The 21,594-nt window shown below is 39.2% G+C and overlaps 1 protein-coding gene across 4 annotated transcripts in view; it reads left to right on the top strand.

Moving 5' to 3' along the window:
- Positions 1-21,594, top strand: part of NFX1 (nuclear transcription factor, X-box binding 1) — a 65,342-nt gene that overhangs the window by 12,194 nt on the left and 31,554 nt on the right. For all 4 annotated transcript variants that reach the window (XM_025281896.3, XM_025281897.3, XM_025281898.3 and 1 more), the window contains exons 3-9: positions 2,409-2,567; positions 3,913-3,990; positions 7,638-7,743; positions 10,850-10,921; positions 12,430-12,569; positions 16,026-16,125; positions 16,209-16,426. In XM_025281896.3, coding sequence (XP_025137681.3) covers positions 2,409-2,567; positions 3,913-3,990; positions 7,638-7,743; positions 10,850-10,921; positions 12,430-12,569; positions 16,026-16,125; positions 16,209-16,426 — 873 coding nt within the window. The remainder of the gene's footprint in view (positions 1-2,408; positions 2,568-3,912; positions 3,991-7,637; positions 7,744-10,849; positions 10,922-12,429; positions 12,570-16,025; positions 16,126-16,208; positions 16,427-21,594) is intronic.

Consider the following 21,594-nt stretch of genomic DNA (forward strand, 5'->3'; position numbering starts at 1 on the left):
GAGGGTTTAGGAGTGAAGAAGAGCCAGCGGTCCGGATAGGGCTGCACCCAGCCTGGACAAGAGTCTTACACCTGAAATGTGATAGTTCACTGGCACAGAGCTATTCTTGGTTAGTGCCTTGTTTTACATATGTTATACATTTTGATAAAACTGAAATGTTGATGAAAGAATTGTACTGTCTCCCTTTCTAGTGTCTTTCTAGAACCTTTTACTGTCATTTATTACTTTTATTCATACAGCAAGTATTATTGAGTGCCTTCTATGTATAGAGTTAGGAAATAAGGTAAAATAAGTAAAATATATGATATTAGACCTAAGTGATATGAAGGAAGCTGAGAGAGATATGGAATGCTTAGGGGAGTGGGCTCCAGTTTTTAAAGTGTGGCCAGAGACTGCCCTGTTGAGAAGATCATAGTTTGAGTAAACACCTGAAGGGGCTGAGGAACTGAGTTGTGCAAATGTCGGGGGAAAGTGTTCTCTAGGCAGAGGGAAGGACAAATTGTAAAAATCTCCCTGGAGGAATCTACCTGCCAGTTTTGGGCTAGGAAGGAGGCTGGTGTTGTCTCAGAGTAGTGGCCTGAGGAAAGAGGAGTCACAGGTGAGGACTGGAAGATGGTGAAGGGCATTGTAAAGATTTTGGCTTCCAGAGGCACGTGATGGAGGAACCTTTGACAAGTTCTGAACAGAAGAGTGTATCTTCTAATTTTTCATTTGATGGGCTCCCTCTGGTGGCTGTGGTGAGAATAGCCTGAAGTGGGCAAGGGCAGAAGTAGGAAGACTAGTTGGGAGGCCATTGTGATAATCCAGGTGAGTGGATAGTGGCTTAGACCAGAGTGTTAGCAGCAGAGGTTGGATTCTGGATCCGTTTTGAAGGTAGAACCAGCAGGATTTGTGAACATACTGAACATGGAATGAAAGAGACATGGGAAAGGCTGGAATATGTAGGATATTCAAAGTCGACAACCGTCACCACGTAACTCAATGTTTGTGCATCCTAGTGGTCAGATTTCACTGTGACTGGACTCAGAAGCATCACAGTAGTGATTTCTTAACAAGCAATAAATTTAATGAATAAGAGAAGCAGTAAAATAAAAAGCCAGTCTTCAGGGTAAAAACTGTAGTGTTCTCAGGTATGCTCCATACTTAACCTTTCTGTGTGCTTTAATTCTAACTCAGAGCTGTTCTGGGATGGTCAGTAGGCATTTTCTATAAAATTCACCCTAAGTGTAAGTCTCACTGACCATTCCTCTGCCCCCAATCAGCTTCATATATAAATGTCTCAAACTTAAATCTCGCTCTCTTATGGGCTTCTTCTTACCTCCAGAATCTTCCAAATGTAGCATGGTAACTGGTAGGAAATATAATTAACTTTGTTATTCAGAAATGTTAACCTATGCAAGGTAGGGTATCCCTACTTTTAAGAAAGAATCTGATTCCTTGGTTTTTATAATAGAATTCAGTTTTATAATGTATCCATCTGTGTCTAGAGCAGATCAATTTCCCTTTCATCAGTCACTCGCAATATCTTCATTCCGGCTTTCTCCAGAGGAAAAGCGCTATCTCAGAAACTTTACTAAAGCCTAAAACTTTGCAAGGAGAGAAGTTATGAAACAGACTGGATGACACTCATTTATCCTTTGAGTCGTTCATTTAGAAATATCCCTGAGCACCTGGCATGGGCCTGGGAGTACTACAGTCATCAGGGCCCTGGTCCTGCCTCCGGAGCTGACAGCATTGTGTTCTGTGTTTAGAAAGATTTCACTGAAATCGTGTTCGAGGCAAAAGTCTGGAAGTGGGAGGATTCTTATGACATCAGACCCTGGTCTCTCTCATAGATACTGAGCTTCTGGAACCAAAGACCGTGTCTCCTTCAGTCTAGTAACCCTACCGTGGGGCTTGTGATAGGCACCAAGCCTGTCTTTGTTGAGTGAACAACCAAAGACTTCCAGGGTATCTACTAGAACCGTCTCACAACCATGGGTTGTTGAAACCTGTCTAGGCTTAGTTTTCTTGCACCCAACCACTGCAGCTTCATGAGCCCCTCCCTAACGTAAATTCATGGATATGGTAAATTCAAAGAGGGCAAGGCATTGTGCCATGCATCTCTCCTATGAACTCTCTAGCCGTGTGTTAGGAGGAGATACTGGTGGGATCCTGGGCAGTTTCTGGGGAATGTTTCCTCAGATGTGTGAATCCCTTCCTGAGTCCCAGACCTGTTTCCTGAGTCCTCCAGCTCAGCATACCCCTGCCCCTTCCCAGCCTGACACTCTGAACAACCACCTTGCTCAGAGCCAGACCTCCCTTAAAGTCTGTATGTTTGCATTCTTCTCTCAGATGCCTTTCTGATCCTTGGTTGACTAAGGAATGTTTTTCTGTGTTTGAGTTTATCTGTTTTGTTTTTTAAACAGGCTCTCTGATTGAACAGCTCACCACAGAAAAATACGAGTGCATGGTGTGCTGTGAATTGGTTCGTGTCACAGCCCCAGTGTGGAGTTGTCAAAGCTGTTACCATGTGTTTCATTTGAACTGCATAAAGAAATGGGCCAGGTCTCCAGCATCTCAAGCAGGTCAGTCATTTCTGTCTTCTGAGTAGTTTTTCTCATCCATTTGGTATGTTCAGGTTTAATTCTTGAGTATTTTATCTGCAGGGAGAGTATGTTGTCTTGATCACATATTTTGGATGACCATTATTAAGCTATAAATCTTAAACCAGCTAAACATAACACGTTAAAATATACTTAAGGTACAACATAATCAGTGACTTTTACTGAAAATGGTGGTTTTATCCAAATAGCAACTATAGAGAACAGCTTTTTAAAAATTGAGGTATAGTTTATGTACAATGTTACGTAACTTTCAGGTATACGGCATAGCTATTCAGAATTTTTAAAGGTTATATTCTGTTTATAGTTCTATGAAATATTAGTATATTTCTTGTGTTGTACTGTAGATTCTTGTTTTGTACTATAGATCCTTGTAGCTTATTCATTAGAAATGATTTCTTGTATTGTTTGCTTTAGAAAATTTATAGAAAGCAGTATTTAATTTACTCTTAGGATTTTGAATTTGCTATAGCTTAGCAGATCTTCTCCATAGTATTTTGTGGGCTTTTCCCGAAATTATAGTAATATTTAGGGATAATGCAAATATTATTAATTATATATGCTTTCTGAACTTTGGCTCTCCTAATTTAAAATATTTGGGTTTTCTTGCATGTACTCAAGTGTTTTGGGGCTTCCCTGGTAGCTCAGCTGGTAAAGAATCATCTGCAATGCAGGAGATCCCAGTTTGATTCCTGGGTCAGGAAGATCCCCTGGAGAAGGGATAGGCTACCCACTCTAGTATTCTTGGCAGGATAATGCGAGTATTATTAATAATATATGCTTTCTGAACTTGGGCACTTCTAATTGAAAACATTTGGGTTTTCCTGCATGTACTCAAGTATTTTATCCTACCTTTTTTTTCAAACCAAGGTTCAGATGATTACTTTGATATTAAAAGTAATAGAACATTCTCCCACAAAATAAAAAGTTAATTTTATGAAATGGTGGAAATGTTAACTAAGACTATGGTGATAATCATACTATAATATATAAATGTGTCACATCAACATGCTGTGCACCTTAAACTCACACAATGTTATGTGCTGATTTGATCTCAATTTTAAAAAGTAGGATGAAATGCATACCTACTTTATTCACAGTATCTGAAGTCCATATAAATATAAGCCTAAATCCAGTATTTAAGCAAAGCATTCAGTATTGTGAATTTGTTTCTTTTAAGTCTGATCCTTAACATGGAAACTACTGCCACTGCTTAGGTATTAATGGCTTCCTATAGATTTAAAATGTTTTAAATTACATGTGCTTTTGTAAGGAAAGTATTTTGATTTCCTCTCATTTTTCTTGACAGATGGCCAGAGTGGTTGGAGGTGCCCCGCATGTCAGAATGTTTCTGCACATGTTCCTAATACCTATACTTGTTTCTGTGGTGAGTTTGTTTTTACATACACTGGTGTGTGTTGCTGTCACTCTGTGCATCGTGCCTTATTTCCCAGCACAGGAGAGGCAGTGTGCTGGGCGTGCTTTAGAAGTTACTAACGAGACTTCAGAGCCACAGCGTCTAAGACATGATCACATGCATGTGGTGTGTACACAGCTAGAGTCACAGGCCTTTGTATTCTTGGCAGACTGTTCTGGAGATAGGCCTTCTCATCATGCCCACCACATCACCTTGGTCTTCTCTTTAGAGCAGAGCTAATCAGATGGCAGAAGTGGGCACAGGCTACTTCTCACCTCTAACTGTAACTCACTTTGAAATTCCAGATTTGGATAACATGAGTAAAGAGTAGTGTGAAGTGTACTTTATTTAATCCAAGAAATCAGTCATTGGCCTTTATAATAAAGAGAGATTTTCTGCAAACCAGCATTAAAACTGTATCCTTGTGCTCTTCCTCTTTATGGAATACTTCTTCCTGTTTTGGAATAGCTTGGTTCTTCCATGTGTTAGGAAAAATGCTTTTTGTGATCCAGATGCTTGTATCTGTTGCTAACATATTTCCTACATGTCTTTTCTCTCTCTCTCTTTCCTGCCTGTCTTTTAATGGCTAGACTTTACCACCTGATGGATAGGGAAGCCTGGTGTGCTGCAGTCCATGGGGTCGCAAAGAGTCAGACACAACTGAGCGACTGAACTGAACTTACCATCTGGCTGTTCATTTCTCAGATTATATTTCTTAACCATTTTTCTACCTCCTTAAACTACTTCATTTTTACTTCTGTCCTCATTACCTCTATGAAACTGTATTCAGAAGTCATCGATGACTCCCTTCCTAACCAAATTCAGGGCTGATTTTATAAATTCTTAAATTTTTTGGCCACTCAGCAGCCCTTATTACTTTTGACCATTCGCTTCTTGAAATGACTAGCTCTGTTTCTTTTCTGCTTGCTCTCCTTTTTCTAATTAATTTGCTCACATTTCTCCTTTCTTGTTATTTAACTGCCAGCTTCCACCAAGAGTTGGTCACTGACCATCAACAGTTTTTAACTTCTAGACTCAACCTCTTTGTGAACTCAACTATCTTCTTTTCTTTAAATCCTCATCCACTGTTTCATTCAAGATCTTACCCCAACCGTCCTCTTCCAAAGAAAACTTCTCTTTCTTATCTCCATTCCCACTTTGGCCACTCTTATCCAAACTCTGCTGGTCTCATATGTTTCATTGCAAAAGTCTGAGGCTTAGTAGATACTGAATTAGTATTAGTTGAAGGAATGAATATTCTTGAATGTACTACTGAAAAGGCAGCAAGATATCAATTGTAAATTGGACAATAAGACCAATACCAAGGCTTAATTATTTTAAAGGATTTTTAAACATGAAGCACCATAATGAAATTTAAAATCTTGTTAAAGCTTTCACTGACAAACTGTATATGAGAACCTAAGAAGGTAAAAGAATCTGGGGTTGAAGGTCAAGATGATTGAGGTAGAGTGATGTGGCAATGCAAATAATGGCCTTGTTGTACCTGAGGACTTTGCCCTACTCTGCTCTTCAGGGAGACCATTGGTTTAATGTACTTTATTGAGAACTTATTAATGTACCAGGCACCATGAAGAAACAGAGGAATGAGACTATTAATTGACTTCCCAGAGGTTAGAGGCTAAGATTTAAGACACAATTAACTTGCTGTTCTACTTGAAGTACAGAGCCTGTGACTTCTGGCTGGATGATAAAAGGGGCCTTCATGAAGGAGGTGAAATTGAAATGGGCTTGGAAACTAGGTTTAAAACCAATAAGGCTTAAGAGTCTGTTGTGAGGAGTCATCCAGTTATGGAGCCCAGGGTCTATGAAGGTGGAGGAGTAAGAGATGACTGGAAAGGTAGGGGTGACTTCTTCATGCCAGGCCTAGACGTTGGGACTTCATTTGTCAGGCTGTGGGAAGCCACTGAGGACATCAAAGTGATTCTTTATGAAGATCAGTCTGGCAGCAGTGAGTAAAGTATTTTGGGACCTAAAGAGTTTGGGGACTTATAGTAACTCAGGTGAAGAATAGTGAAAGTCTGGAATGGGTTTTAGAGTAGGACAGAAAGGCAAGAGTGTAAAATTTCAAAGGTAAACAGGAATTAACAACAGTGGGAAAGGAAGGAACCCAAACGTGGCTCCAGAGTTTCACACTTTTGGAAATGGTGATACCAAGAACAGAAATGGGCAGGTCAGGAGAACCAGGTTTGATGGAAACAAGTGAATTCAGTTTAGAAATGTTGAGTTGGAGGAGTAAGACAAGCAGTGAAAGATGTTCTACAGGAAGTGAGGAATATTTGAAGAAAGATTAGGATTTAGGGATGATAGTCGCAGTTGAAAGCAATAGATGAGACGCTAGTAGGTGAAAGGGTAATGAGGGAAAAGAAGTTGATAATGCAGAACCCTGGCAGGTGAAGGGGAAAGAACCACCTTTTAGAGTCAGGGAAGGAGGTGGGGCCATTGAAAGACGGTAGGAGAAAACCTGGGCACCATGTTGAAGCAAGAGAGCACAGAGTCAGGGAGGTTTTTCTGATAGTGTGGAGACGAGGTTCTGGCCAGTAGAGGAAGAGCAGGAGCTGAGGTGAAGGGAGACAAGGTGTGAGGTACACTATGTAGGAAAATTGACAAGATTTGGTGATTAAGCAGAATATAGGAGAAAAAGGAGGATGAATCTAGTTTTTGAGTTTGTGAGACTCTTGACAGTGATGGTATCACTAACAGAAATAGGGAACCCTGAAGAAGCTGGGGCCTAAGAAGAAAGATGCTATCTTAGTAGATACGTAGGCAATTTGAAGTGGCTGAAACCTCAAGCACAGATGTTCAGCAGACAGTTAGACATGTGGGACTGAAACTGAGGGTTCAGGGCAATGTAGAAAATAAAGATTTAGGACTCATTGGCCTTTAGGTGTATGGAACCTCACAGAAATGAACAAGATTTCTGAGAGAGACAGGCAAGAGAGAAAAGCAGAGGCCAAGGATCAGGAATTGGCTTCATTTAGGGTGTAAATGGCCCGAGTGAGAATGAGTTCCTCAGGCCTGAGGGGCAGTCCCATGCTCTCAGTTTTACTCTTCCTGCCCATGCACTGAGTTCATGAAGGAGGCTTACTAAAGCTTTTTTGAGTGACTTGATTATAAAACTGTAACCCTTTTATGCCTATGTTACAACTGTAGAATAGGCAAGTTCCTGCTGTGCAGGGGAGCCTCTGTTCTTTCTGTCACTGCTGCCTCCCCGCCAGTGCTGTCTTCGCTTATTTCCTCTCTCTGGTTCTTAGATATTCCCCTGTCAATTCAAAGACCCATTTATAGAAGGACTTATTTTAAAGGATTATTTTAAAAATCATAGATTAAATTAGTGAAAGGGACATTTTCGTAAGTAAAAATGACTAGTTTGTCTTTTCCAGGTAATCCCAACTTGATCATACTCGGTAAAGCTTTTGACAAGTAGCATTACATTCAACTTTTTATTTGAGGATAATGTGTTTATTGAACTAATGAAAACCTCACTTATGTTTCATACTGTCTGGTTATAGTGTATGATTTTCACTGAAGTCTACAGGATAACAGTTGAAATTATTTAATTAATAAATTAATAACATCTCTGATCTGATATGTTTTAGGCAAGGTAAAGAATCCTGAATGGAGCAGAAATGAAATTCCACATAGCTGTGGTGAGGTCTGTAGAAAGAAACAGCCTGGCCAGGACTGCCCACATTCCTGTAATCTGTAAGTTGGAACTCTAGACTCCGGGGGATTCCTGGTGAACACGCTTTGCTTGTGGCTCTCAGTGCGCATATTGGTTAGTGTGTAACAGGCCTGGCAGAAGGATAGCGTGGTATCATTCACTGAGCACTTGCTGTGTGCCAGGTACTCTACAAAAGTTGACTCGCTGAATCCCAACCACAGCCCAGTGATGTATAGGTATTTATCATCTCCATTTTACAGATGAGGAAAGAAATGAACCATAATAAACAGTTGATCAGTTACAAATAAATTTCTACAGACTGACTTCAGACATAGGTTTAATTCCTGTGTTCATCACTTAACAGTTATGTGATGTTGGACAAATTACTTCTCTGAGCCTCAGTGTCTGAACCTGCAAGGTAATAATGATATGATCAAAACTAGTTGCAGAGTTCTACGAATATTAAATTAACACACTTAAGAGACTTGGCCCAGAGCCTGGCACATGGTAAGTGGTCAAAAAATGATAACACTTGCTTTTATTACCCAAATCTAAGAGTAATACAGACACCAGAGTGTTATAGTTGCTTCTGCTGTTATCTGGTTTCTGTTGCAGGAGCAGGAGTCGGATCAGAGGTCTTGTGATCACCATGTGGGCGTGGTGCTGGGGACAGTCAGTGGGAGAGCTGTTCAGACTGGGCTAAACAGCATAGTCTGCCATCTGCTGGGCAGTCAGCCCCTCCTCTTCCTTTGACTGCTTTCATAGATCAGAATCCAGAAACTCATCTATTCCTCCCCTCAATTGGCATTTTGAGTAAATTCAGTAATAAGAAATTAACCCTTGCATGAGTTATCTTTCCGAAGCCTTCAATAGAAATGGGCCCCTGTTGTGACTATCAGAGGACACCAACTGTGATGCAGACCAGATGGTCAGTCACTGAAGGAGCATTTTAAAACACAAGCGCCCGGTCTCTGCTTCAGAGCAGTTAAATCAGAATCTGCTGGGGTTGGGTCTAAGCTTTGTAGTGTTTTTTTTTGTTTGTTTTTTAAAATTTTTATTTATTTTTAATTGAAGGATCATTGCTTTACAGTATTGTGTTGGTTTCTGCCATACATCACCATGACTCAGTCATAGGTGTACATATGTCCCCTCCCCCTTGAACCTCCCTTCCTCCTCCCAACCCGTCCGACCCCTCTAGATTGTCGCAGAGCACTGGTGTGAGCTCCCTGGGTCATACAGCAAATTCCTGCTGGCTGTCTGTTTCACTTGTGGTAGCATATATATTTCCATGTTACCCTCTCCATTTGTTCCACCCTCCCCTTCCTGCTCTGTCCACGAGTCTGGTCTCTGCATCTCCATTGCTGCCCTTTAAATAGGTTCGTCAGTACCATCTTTCTAGATTCCATATATGCATTAATATGCAGTATTTGTTTCTCTCCCTCTAACTTACTTCACTCTGTGTAATAGGCTCTAGGGTCATCCATCTCACTGAAACTAACTCAAATGCATTCTAAGCATTGTAGTTGTAAAAGCTTTCCAAGTGATTCTGATACATAGCAGTGTTGTGAATCATTACTCTTTAAGTCCAGGGATTAAGTCCAGGTCTCAGGGATGTTTGAAATAACCTGGAATCATCCACACCTGGCCAACAGTTTGTCTCTCAGTCTAAAGTTATTTCACTGTCCAGCCATGAAAATAATTTCTTCTGAAAGTGTTGAGGCATGTCATATGGAATGTAGCTATCGAATAATGATACTCATCCTTAAAGAAACATGCTTAATCTTAGTCTTCTGTGGTTCAGTCTGTCACATGGGTCACCTTAGGAGATTGGGCACATGTTTCTAGATTGTTTTCAGTGTTTAAAACTGATTTAGTAATTATTATTACTGATTTAGGAGTTACATAAAAAAATCCACTCAGATACACCTGATGTTTATAGCAAATTCTGGTACCTATTTGATGAATTCAACTCATTTCTAATTGGCTTGTAACTCCCAAAGGATTGTGATTTGCCATCACGTAGATGCTACCTCCCCCCGCCTCCCCCGCCAAGTTCCCAAAATGTTTTAAATAGTGATATTTCTGTGTAATTACCAGGGGTGTCTGCTTTGAAGAGGGTAGTATTTGTTTAAATATACCCATTTTGTTATTTTTTTCCTTTGGTCTCTTTGTATCATAGCTTCTATAAAAAAACTTCTGTTCAGAGGCCTGATTCTGACCTACAGCGTATCATTGAGCCCAGTCCTTTCCATGAGTTCCTCTCCCCTTTGTTACTCACCAGCATGCCTCCCCTCACCCCCGCCTTCTTTTCACTGTTGTTAGCCCATCACCTGTTAGCACTTCACTAGCAGATGAGAACATGTCTGTACTTCTCATGGACCTAGCAGATCTGAGGTCTGTTACACTGAACAGGGAAGCCTGGCATGCTGCAGTCCATGGGGCCACAAAGAGTTGGGCACGACTGAGTGACTGAACTGAATTGAACATTGATCGAGTTCTGATCTGCTGCTGCTGCTAAGTCGCTTCAGTCGTGTCCGACTCTGTGTGACCCCATAGACGGCAACCCACCAGGCTCCCCCGTCCCTGGGATTCTCCAGGTAAAAACACTGGAGTGGGTTGCCATTTCCTTCTCCAATGCATGAAAGTGAAAAGTGAAAGTGAAGTCGCTCAGTCGTGCCCGACTCTTAGCAACCCCATGGACTGCAGCCTACCAGGCTCCTCCATCCATGGGATTTTCCAGGCAAGAGTACTGGAGTGGGTTGCCATTGCCTTCTCCTCTGATCTGCTAAAGGACTCTGTTGACCATCCTGAGTGGCAGCCTCTTTATCCCTGCGCACTGCACTAAGTGGGCCAAGACCATATTTAGAAATGCTTTCTTTGACTGGTCAGACCCAAATAAGACCAGTATTTTGACTTGGGCTTTTCTTTTCTGGTTAAATATTCTAAAATGGTACTGCTATCAATCCTTTCTATATAAAAACATTGTTGGTATCTTTGTTTAAATAGCTAATCAACTTTAGATAAATACTAAAACATGTCATAGTAAGTCTATTTGCTGCCATATTCACAGTCGGGGTCAGTTGGGGCAGCTTTGTTCAGGTTTGGATACATAAATATGTTTTATTCATCAAAACTTTTCTTTTTTAGTCTGTGCCATCCAGGACCTTGCCCACCCTGCCCTGCCTTCATGACTAAAACATGTGAATGTGGACGGACCAGGTAAAGTTAGACTTGTACTCCAAAAGAAGACTTCAGTTTCCACATTGATGGTTTATGTATGAATTTCTAAAATGAAAGATTAGTAGGTAGATGCAAATAGTATTTATTTACTGTCATTAATACATGGTAGGTGAAAATAGTACTTTTCTGTAAATAGTAAATCCTGTGCTGACTTAATCCTGTTTTGCAATCTTTTAAGTGATTAAAACGTTATAAAAAGTGAGATTATTGTTTTAGGTGAAATACTATGGGACTTTTTTCTTAACATCTCCAGTGGATGAAAGAACCAGGAGTTGAACCCCAGCCTGCTAAGGTTCAGGAGGCAAGGATCATTTATCTGTGCCTAGCGTAGTATCTGGTGTCTAGGAGGTTTTCAGTGAATATTGTTGAAAGAAAGAATAAGTGGCCCCCAGAGCCCGCCCTGTTCATTACAGTCCAAGTTATGCTTTATCCGTGCAGGGACCATTGGTAGCTGCACAGCTGTGGAGCGCCTCTGAGGTCCAGTGAAGACCATACAGTGATTCCTAAACCACAAGACAAGATGGAATAGTGCAGATTTTTCAATGATAAACATTTTTTAAGTGTTTACTGAACTTACAAGAGTAGCAGTGTAGCCTGAGAGTCACATGCAAGGCCTTCTGGTCAGAAAGCCCAGGTCAGATTTGGACTCTGCCACTAACTAGTTGTTGACCTGGGCAAGTTGCTTTCTCCTGCTGAGCCTCATTTTTCTTATCTTCTTATGGTAGAAATAATAATGTCTTCCTCAAGGGGTTGATATTAGCTGTGATGCTGAGCACTGGAAACTGATCATCTATGTATGTAACAGTGACTTTTTAAAACAAAATACACAGCTGAAGTGAGAGTAGTGGAATAGAGCAGAATTTTTTGTGGGAGAGTAGACTGCAAGCTCTAAACCATTACCCTGGAAAGAAACCTGAAGACAATTGTGTAAGAGCAGTGGCCTCATATCCTTCTCTGGCTAATAGGTCAGCGAAATCAGGATGTTTATTAGAACAAAGCCAGAATTATTTCCCTTCCTGAATCAAAGTCACATACAGTATGTTCTTAAGCACAATATTATAGCTGCCGAAAATGCCAGAGTGCAGGGTCCCAGGAGAATGCCATTGTGCTTTCATTCCAGGAATATTTGTTAGAACTACATCTTCCAACTTCTCCACCCAGATCTGTAAGATACTGTGGGAGCTCCAGGCTCTTTACCCTCCTGCGTGCTGCTTCAACTCAGGGGAGAAATCACAGTGTAACAAATACTTAGGCCCTCAGTTCCTCTCTGGCCAGAAAATAGGGGACAGAAAAGCAAAGGAGGAAAAAGAAGAGTGGAGAAAGGAAGAGTAATTGAGGGAATGATTGGAGGAGGGAAACAGAGAAGTACGAGACATGGGGCCCAGAGAGGTTTAGTAGGTTTTGAGAAAGGGTTAGTTTAGCTGTCAAACAGGACCTCAATGTCCAACATTAGGCTAATGCCATCTTTGTGTTTTCTCTTTCTATAGGCACACAGTTCGCTGCGGTCAGGCTGTCTCAGTTCACTGTTCTAACCCTTGTGACAATATTTTGAATTGTGGTCAGCACCACTGTGCTGAGCTGTGCCATGGGGGTCCATGCCAACCTTGTCGGGTCATATTGAACCAGGGTAAGTGGTGAGCACACCAGCCAGCCCTACTTAGGGACTTTTTTGGAACCTTATTTACAGTTGTATTGATGACATGGATTTTTCTCAAGCCTGTATTCACAAAGACTCTATTAGGTCTGTTATCTTGGGGAGAAAGAGCTGGAGATATATGAATGATTGGATGGTTTTCATTATTTTGGTCACGTAATACCAGTATAGGTCATTGTCCTATAGAATTTGGACAGTAGGTTTTTTTTTAATGCTGTTTAAAAGTAACTGCTTGGGAAATCTTTTTGCAGTGACTACTTGAAAAGGGCGCAGAAAAGGCCAAAGCAATCCTGAAAGAGAACAAATTTGAAAGACCTGATTTTAAGGCTTATAAAGTAATAGTAATCATGACATTGTGGTTATTGGTATAAAGGTATACTAGTAGATTCTAACAACAGAGTCCAGAAATAGACCTCGGTATATTACAGTCAGTTTATTTCAGCCAAGATATTAAGTTAATTCAGTGGGAAAAGGAGTCTTTTTACAAATAGTCCTAGAACAACTGGATGTTTATATGGGAAAAAAGTGACCCTCAACCCCTGTCTCACTCTTTACACAAACATTAATTCTATATGGATCTTGGACTTAAATGTAAAACCCAGGAACAGTTTCCAGCAGAAACTATAAAAGAATATTTTCATGACTTTGGGATCAGGCAAAGATTTCATAGAGCAACAAAAAATGTTAAATTGAACTTTATCACATTAAGAAATTTCTGTTCAACAAAAGACAACATTAAGAAAATGAATAGATAAATCACAGATTGTATGCAGAATATTTAAAATACTCCTTCTAAAGAAAAACAGAAAGGTAGTCTCCTACAAAACTTGAAGAGGTACTTCACAAAAGAAAATCATTATAAATGGTCAGTAAACACATAGAAGTTGCTTGACACCTTTAAACACTAGAAAACTGTAAATTAAAGGCACAGTAAGAACAGAATAGTATAACCACTTTAAAAAACAGTCTAAGGAATCTTCCTGGTGGCCTAGTGGTTAGGATTCTGCGCTTTCACTGCCGTGGCCCAGGTTTAGTCCCTGGTCAGGGAACCTAGGTCTCACAAGCTGCGTGGTGCAGCCAAAAGGAAAAAGAAGATAGTGTAGTAGTTCGTTTAAAGGTTAAACATAGAGTTGCCATGTGACTGCAGTTCTACTCTTCGGCATATACCCAACGGAAGCTTCTAAATGGATGTTCATAGCAGCATTATTCATAATAGTCAAAATGTGGCAATAACGCAAATACCTATCAACTGATAAAGGGAATAACGTGATATATCCATAAAAAGGTGTATTATTCAGCCATGAAAAGGAATGAAATATTGATACATGCTATGAAGTGGATGAACCTCCAAAATATTATACTAAGTGAAAGAAGTGAGTCTCAAAAGACCACTTACTGTATGCTTTCTCTGTTTTTATGGCTGTCTTAAATCTGCAGAGATCCTGGGCTGCAATGCATTGGTCCTATAGTTTATTAAATTTTACTTTGATGTGATACTGTTGATCTATGTTGGCACTTAAAATAAGAAATAGCCCTATGAAATGTTTTGTGGTGTGTACTGTAAGGATGTTACATAGGGAATTGTGCTGTATATTATTTAGTGTTTTGTTTATGGGTCCTCTGAGAAGAAGGTCCTGTTTGTTCTTAGTTCCAAGAATAGTTGTTTTTCCTCAAAGATAATATCTTAGGAAGCTGATATAACTGACCTAATGTCCATCTTTATAGTGTGTACTTTTTGGCTATGATTCATTCTGTACCCTTACCATTATTTTCCTTTTTATTTTCACATCTTTTATGTTCTTTTCATTTATCTCATATATCCTTATATGCTGCATTAAACCTATTTTGAGATAAGGCAGGAGTAAATCTCTACTGGCAGTTTGGTCTTAGCAGTATAGATTGTCTTTGATCTGGACCATTTTTAGCTCTTGATTTATATTGGACTAAATGACACTTTTTTGTCAGATTTGTATGGATCCCAGTCTCTTCCTTTCTGTTCTTGTGTATGTAGCTGATTTTTTCAAACCCAATTAAAGACTTTTTGTTTGTCCATGTTATATATGTAGCAAAGTATTTAGGCCATCAGTATAGTGGCTGTATCATCTTATATTCCCACCAACAGTGTAGATGGGTTCCATTTTCTCCACACCCTCTCCAGCATTTGTTTGTAGACTTTTTGTCTCAAGGTGTTTTTTAGTTTCTGTTTTGTTGAGGTTTGTTTTGTTCCCTAGTATTGTCATCGGTCCTAGAGAATGTTCATGTGTGCTTGAAAAGAATTGTCAATTTTCTGACCCTTGATTCTTTGGTTCATAGCTATCTTATACCTCTGGAAAAAAAGAAGTCTGTTCTATTTGAGCAGACACTTCGTAAAAAAAAAAAAAAGCCTGCTTGCATAGTCTCCCTGTTGCTAGGATTTTGTTTACCAGTTTGTTGATTCTGCCAATCTTGATTGCATATCCTGCACTTATAATTCATCTAATAAGTAGATCTTTATTTAATGAGTTTTAGAACAGGGAATGAAACTGCCCCTGTGTTTACTGGGAGAGTAAATGTATATTTTAAAAATCAAGCATCTTGGTTAATATCTTTATTGACAAAAAGTTTTCATTATAAACTAAAAATGTAAAGTGGCCCTCATCAGAAAAATTATCTAAATTGATGAAATTTAGTCCTTACCAGACTTTGTTACATATTAGTCAAAAACCAACTCGTTTCTTGTTTGCTTTGAAAATAACTCCTTAAGTGCAGCACATAAAGCAACCCATTGTTTCTTCAACCCACAGCAAAATCTATAGATATTAGACTGAGTTCTCTGTATAGTCAATAAAAGTCTCAAATTCTTTGAAACACTTTTTACTCAGTGTCAGGACTCAGACATGATTACTTCAAATTTAACAATAGTAGAATACAGATTAATAAGGATTTTATATTGTATCTATCTTAAAATTTCTTTTTAGCAGCAGACACTTTTCCTAAGCACTTTATGTGAATGCCAAGATACGAAGTATTAAATCTATGCTGCTTGGTTGAAATGAGGGTGGAATCCTATCATCAGTGCCTCCATAATTACCCCGTTTAGCTTCCATCTTCTGTGACATCTCCATAGGACCCCAGGGAGCCTCATGATCCATGGTTTCCAACCATGGCCTTACGGACCAGAGACTAGTCTGTTTCACTTTAATGCTCATGTTGAGGTGTGCTACAGGGGTACCATGAGATGTGTTAAAATTAACAAAACCTTCTAAAATTTTTTCCTATGGTAGAGCTCTTAGGTGGGGCTTAGAGCTGCTGTGTAAGCCACATTTATTTCTGTGCTGGGTCTGATCAACAGTAGTGAATAGGATTTTGTGTCTTCTTATAGATTGCCTGGAGTATTTTAAGCACTTGTGCAGATTACTAATCTTTCATTTTTAAAATTGTGTCTTCAAGTATGCTACTGTGGCAGCACCTCCCGAGATGTGTTATGTGGAGCAGACATAGGGAAGTCGGATGGATTTGGGGACTTTGGCTGTTTAAAGATATGTGGCAAGTAAGGTTTTATGTTTTTCTCAGTTAGAATAAAGCTGTATTTAATGCAACAATTATATAATAGTGTGTTGTTTTTCTTAACAGGGACTTGAAATGTGGGAACCATACGTGTTCTCAAGTGTGTCACCCTCGGCCCTGCCAGCCGTGCCCACGGCTTCCCCAGCTGGTGCGCTATTGCCCTTGTGGGCAAACTCCTCTCAGCCAGTTGCTGGAACTTGGAAGTAGTGGTCGGAAGACATGCATGGATCCTGTGCCTTCATGTGGAAAAGTGTGCGGCAAGCCTCTGCCTTGTGGTTCCCTAGGTAACTAGTGGGCAGAAAGTTGTCTTTAAAAAAGTAAATGTAAATATTTGGCAGCAATGACTACTTAAACAAAATAGTATTTAATTCCAGTTACAGTATCAGAAGTTTTTCTAAATAATATGATCAGATTTGTGTGGTTACTTTTTCTTTCTTCTTAAAAATATACTTGTGAAAGCTCACATTTGCCCGAATGATCTTTCTATTAGTAATTCAGGTATTGCCAAGTCAGTTGTGGTTAGATACTGTTTTGTTGGGGCGGGGTGGGGGGGAGAGGTTGTGGTGTTTATGATTTCTCTTATCAGCCTATACTTGTATGAATGCCAGGTATCCTTTTAGTAATTGAGGGTTCGGCAAGTGTTTAGAAGCGTTTTCGTATAATAGAAACATTTTAACTGGGTGAGGCATTTTAAGAACTGAAATTTTAAGTACACTTAAACTTTATTCATTTGAACCACTCAAGAAACATCTTTCTCTTCAGATAGGTTTCCCATCTAACTGAGAATAACACCTCCTGAAGATCATTTTGAAGAGACATTTTTCAAAATTTACATTACCTTCTTTCTTTGAATAGAGGTTACCGAAGATAATTTCTTTCCCCTTATTTGACTGAGAGTCATCATTTCCCTGAACCTCAGTTATTGTATTCTACTGAATACGCTGATTCCCTCTGGGCTTGCTGAGTTTTCTCAGGTATTTCCCCATAGCAAGGTGCAGTTTGACTGTTTTACTTATTTGTTAAACATTTTGGTTGTTTAATTTTCTTGTGAATGCTTTCAGTATGCCCATCTGCCTACCTTTAGTGACTCTCCTTTTCTTCTGACTTGTGGGCTTCTGATTACTTGGATATAGAAACCAGAAAAGTTTTGTTGAGATTAGCTATAAAGCAATAGTCTGAGCTTCTGACTGATACTTTCTGAGGCAGTCCTTGGGATATGTGCATGTACAGTTTTACAGTGAGTTGGCAAAAAGCTGCGTATTTAGAAAAATGAAACTGAGCAATTGGGCCTGTATAAAAGAGACTATATATATATATATATATATGTATAGTTACATATATATAGTTAAGCATATTCTGTATATATATACATATTATGTATATATATACATATTATATATATACATACATATTATGTATATATACACATATATAGTTATACATATTATATATATATAAATGTATATATAACTATATATATACATATATATATATAGTTATATATATAGTTACATATATATATAGTTCCTATAACTATCTGTGGTAAAGATAGACTCTTTTAAGTTTGGTTTCCATTTTTCCAAGCAGAAAGATTTCACATTTCTTCCAAGTACCAGTAGGAGCACCCTACCTAATTCTTTTTCTCAATCTGTCTTTAAAATTATGTAGAGAGAAGAAATGCCCTTTTCTCTTATTTTAATACATTTCAACCTCGTCAGGAAAATCGGTTGTCTGTTGCTTCTCTGTGCCTACCAGGAAAATATCTTCAGATAAGCCCTGTGAAACAGAGATCAAATGACTTGCAAATCCAAAGAGACAGTAAAGATCTTCCCATTTCAGAAAGCACATGGGTCAGTTTCGTAAGAGCTTCGTATATGACTAGATACACTGCTCTGATGCTTACATAGCTCGTTGGCATGGAGAGAAAGAGGAAATGTGAAATGGGTACTGCAGAGGGCCTTGAGCAAGAGAAGGACAGTAACTGTCAGTATGAACAGACCTGGGGGTGGGACAAGACCAGCTCAGGAGTTTCAAGAGTAACTGCTGTACTTCAGCAGAGTTTTAATCATGGAAAGCTTTTAAGGAGCTAAGGTGAGTTGGATTGAGAAGCTCAAAGAAAAGCCCATAACTAGCAGTAACAGTGGATCTCATGTTTATTCAGACCTGGCTTATCTATAGAAATCTTGTTTAGGTCCATTAGTATCTTACCCAGTAGGAAATTTCCATCCTAGTCACATAGCTTTAGTACAAAAGACTAGGTGGTATTCTGCTTTCGGGATGGTAGCCTGAGGAGCAAAACAAGCAAAGCTGGGGAAAACTATAAAAAAAAAGCAAGCAACCATTTAAAGTCTCTGGAAACTGTCCTACACACATAACTCCAATGAAGAAATTTATATTGAAGAAAACCTACTAAAACTGAGTTAAGAACAGCAAGAGTCTGTTGTTTGAGTCACAACCTACTCCCTCCTTCCCTGCCCCTTCCCAAATCAGCTCAACTAAAGGATAGGATGTGCCCAAGAAATCGGGGCTTCATCCACCCTCAGTTCCCAGTCAAGGGTTACTTGCTAGGAGGAGCAGACCATCAGCATTTCTTATCCCCCCAGCTCCAAGTTGAAAAGGCTAAACTTCTGGTAAGCACAACTGCCAGGTTTGGGGTTCCCTTCCTCCATACTGGTCACACATAGATTGGAGGCCCTGTTCCAGTCACAGCAGGCAGGAGTACTGGGGCCTCAGTCACCCTCACCCCAGTTCACTTGTAGGGCAGAGGTTTCACAATGTGAGACATGAGCCAAGAAAACTAGAGGCTGTTGTCCCACCCAGCACCCAGTGACTGAGTGACCTTTTCCAGTGGGGAGAGACAGTCCATAAGGAAAGAGAGCTCCAAAATATTCCCTAAAGGAACTGAGTTTAATTTGAAAGGCAGTGTGGAGAAGTCAGACCTAAGGGCCCTTTAGAAAACAATAGTTCCTCTTAATTAAGAGCAACAAGCTAAACCGTAGGCCACCTGGTTCACCAGAGAGAACCAGGGAAGGAAATACCAAGAGGAACCATCCTGGGATCAGAACAAACTTCATAGAGTTGCCTCAAAGACCTCTGCCCAAATTTTATTAGATCAGACTGCTGAGCAATTTATGCCCCAGGACGCTGCAGTCAGCCAGCAATTAATGAAGCCTCAGGACTGAATGTAATACTAAGAGAGGCAGACAGCTTATCAGAAGGATCAGGGAAAGACAGTCAAAGAGAGTCCTGCCGACACCTTTGTCTTCCCAAGGTGACAGTGCACATGCTTAGGGTTGTGCCATCAAAAGAATGACACCAATGTCTTTGTACTGTGATAGAAATAGATGTCACTAAAATAGCCTAGTGAGCGACCAGACAGGCTGTGAAAGGAGGAAGCAGTATCCAGAGTTACCGCAAACAGCAGATTGCCAAAAATGTTCAGTTTCCAACAAAAAAATTACAAAGTATGCAAACAGAAAAAAAAAACCCATGGGTAACAGAAACTTTCAGTTTTCTGTGACAGTGATCAGTGTCAGATTTAAAGCTGTCAAGGAAGCTCTTATGAATAGATTCAAAGAACTAAAGGAAACCATGCTTGAAGAGTTAAAGGAAGGTACAAAGGCAGTGTTTCATCAAATAGAGTATCAGTAAAGAGATAGAAATTATAAAAATAGAACCCAAAGGAAAATCTGGAGTTGAAAAGTCCAGTAATTAAAATTAAAGATTCATCAAAGGTACTCAACAGTAAATTTGAGCTGGCAGAAGAAAGAATCAATAAATGTGAAGATAGATCTGTGTTATAGAGATAATATAATCCCAAAAACATAGAGAAAATGAAGTGAAAAAAAATGAATAGTGCCTCAGAGAAACATGGGACACCTTTAAGCACATCAGGAGAATGGTGGAGCACCAGGAGAGGAGAAAGGAGCAGACAAATATTCAAATACTGGTGGGAAACATTTCACATTTATTGAAAGACATTAATTTGCACATCCAAGAAACTCAAAAACTCCATAGGATAAATTCCAAGGCACATAGTGAAAGTGCTGAAGGCCAAAGACAAGGACAGAATTTGAAAGCAGCAAGAGAAAAATGACACATTACATACTAGGGAAGCACTGTAAGACTCACGGGTGACTGCTCATCAGAAACAGTGGAGAACACGATCACAAGAGGGAGACAGTGAGATGCCCTATCCAGAGTGCTGAAAGAAAAAAATTACCAGCCAGGAATCTTATAAGCAGCAAGTCTTTCAAAAATGAAAAAATCAGGAGTTCTCTGCTAGCAGATCTACTTCACAGTAAATACTAAAGAGAGGTCTTCAGGCTGATACATGTAAACCCACAAGAAAAAACAAAGAGGAAAGTTAATTACATAATCATAAAAGAAAGTATAAGTGCATATTTCTTCATTCTCAACTGATTTAAAAAGCGATAGTATAAAATAATATAATTGTGTCGTTAGGCCTATAATATATAGAAATATATCTGACAATAAGAGCACAAAGGGAGTAGGTGGAATTAAGGTTGCATTGCAGTTAAAGAAGTGATATCAGATGGTAACTCAGATCTTCAGGAACAAATGAAGAAAACCAGTAACAGTAAATAAGATAAATATAACAAATTATGTTATATACTTGCTCTCCTTTCTTTTTTCAGCTTCTTTAATAGGCATAACATTATATAAAGCAATAATTTTAACATTGTAGTGTTAAATTTGTAGCACATTTAAATGAAATATATATAACAGTAATAGCACAAAAGAGAAGAGCAAATAGAGCTGTATGGGTATAAGGCTTATATATATCACAGGAATTAAGTTTGTACACATCTGAAGTCCACTCAGATGTGTACCACTGATAAGCTCTAGAGCAACCATTAAGAAGATAACTCAAAATATAGTGGAAAATGGCACTATTGGGGGAAAATGTTAACCGTGGAGAATATTCACTTAATGTAAAAGAAAACAATGAAGGAAGATTATATTAACAAAAAAGCCATGAGACATAAAACTAAAAGTAAAATGGCAGATATATATCCAACTATATCAATAATAACATTTATGTGAATGGATTAAGCAATTAGACAAAAAGCAGAGATTATCAAAATGAATTTAAAAAGAAGCAACTATAATGCCATCTTCAGTTAGGCTGAAGATAAAGGGATGGAAAAAAAGCATCATGTAAACAGCAGCCATGGAGAGAGACTATGGATGATCCCTGGGGAGTCCACGAAACAGGACTTGTTCTAAAACCTAGCTTAACAGAACAAGTGGCAGGCCACCTATCACCAGACATCCATCGAACTTAGTGAGATTATGGATCATGGTTTCTGGTTATTGATGATCCCTAGATGATTTTGACTCCCTAAAGTCACGAGTACTTTGGTAAGTCACCCATGGCTACAATTTTAAGGAGATCCAAGTCTAATTTGGAGACTTGAGGTCTCAATAA

The sequence above is a fragment of the Bubalus bubalis genome, chromosome 3 (assembly GCF_019923935.1).
Source record: "Bubalus bubalis isolate 160015118507 breed Murrah chromosome 3, NDDB_SH_1, whole genome shotgun sequence".
NCBI classification, from domain to species: domain Eukaryota; kingdom Metazoa; phylum Chordata; class Mammalia; order Artiodactyla; family Bovidae; genus Bubalus; species Bubalus bubalis.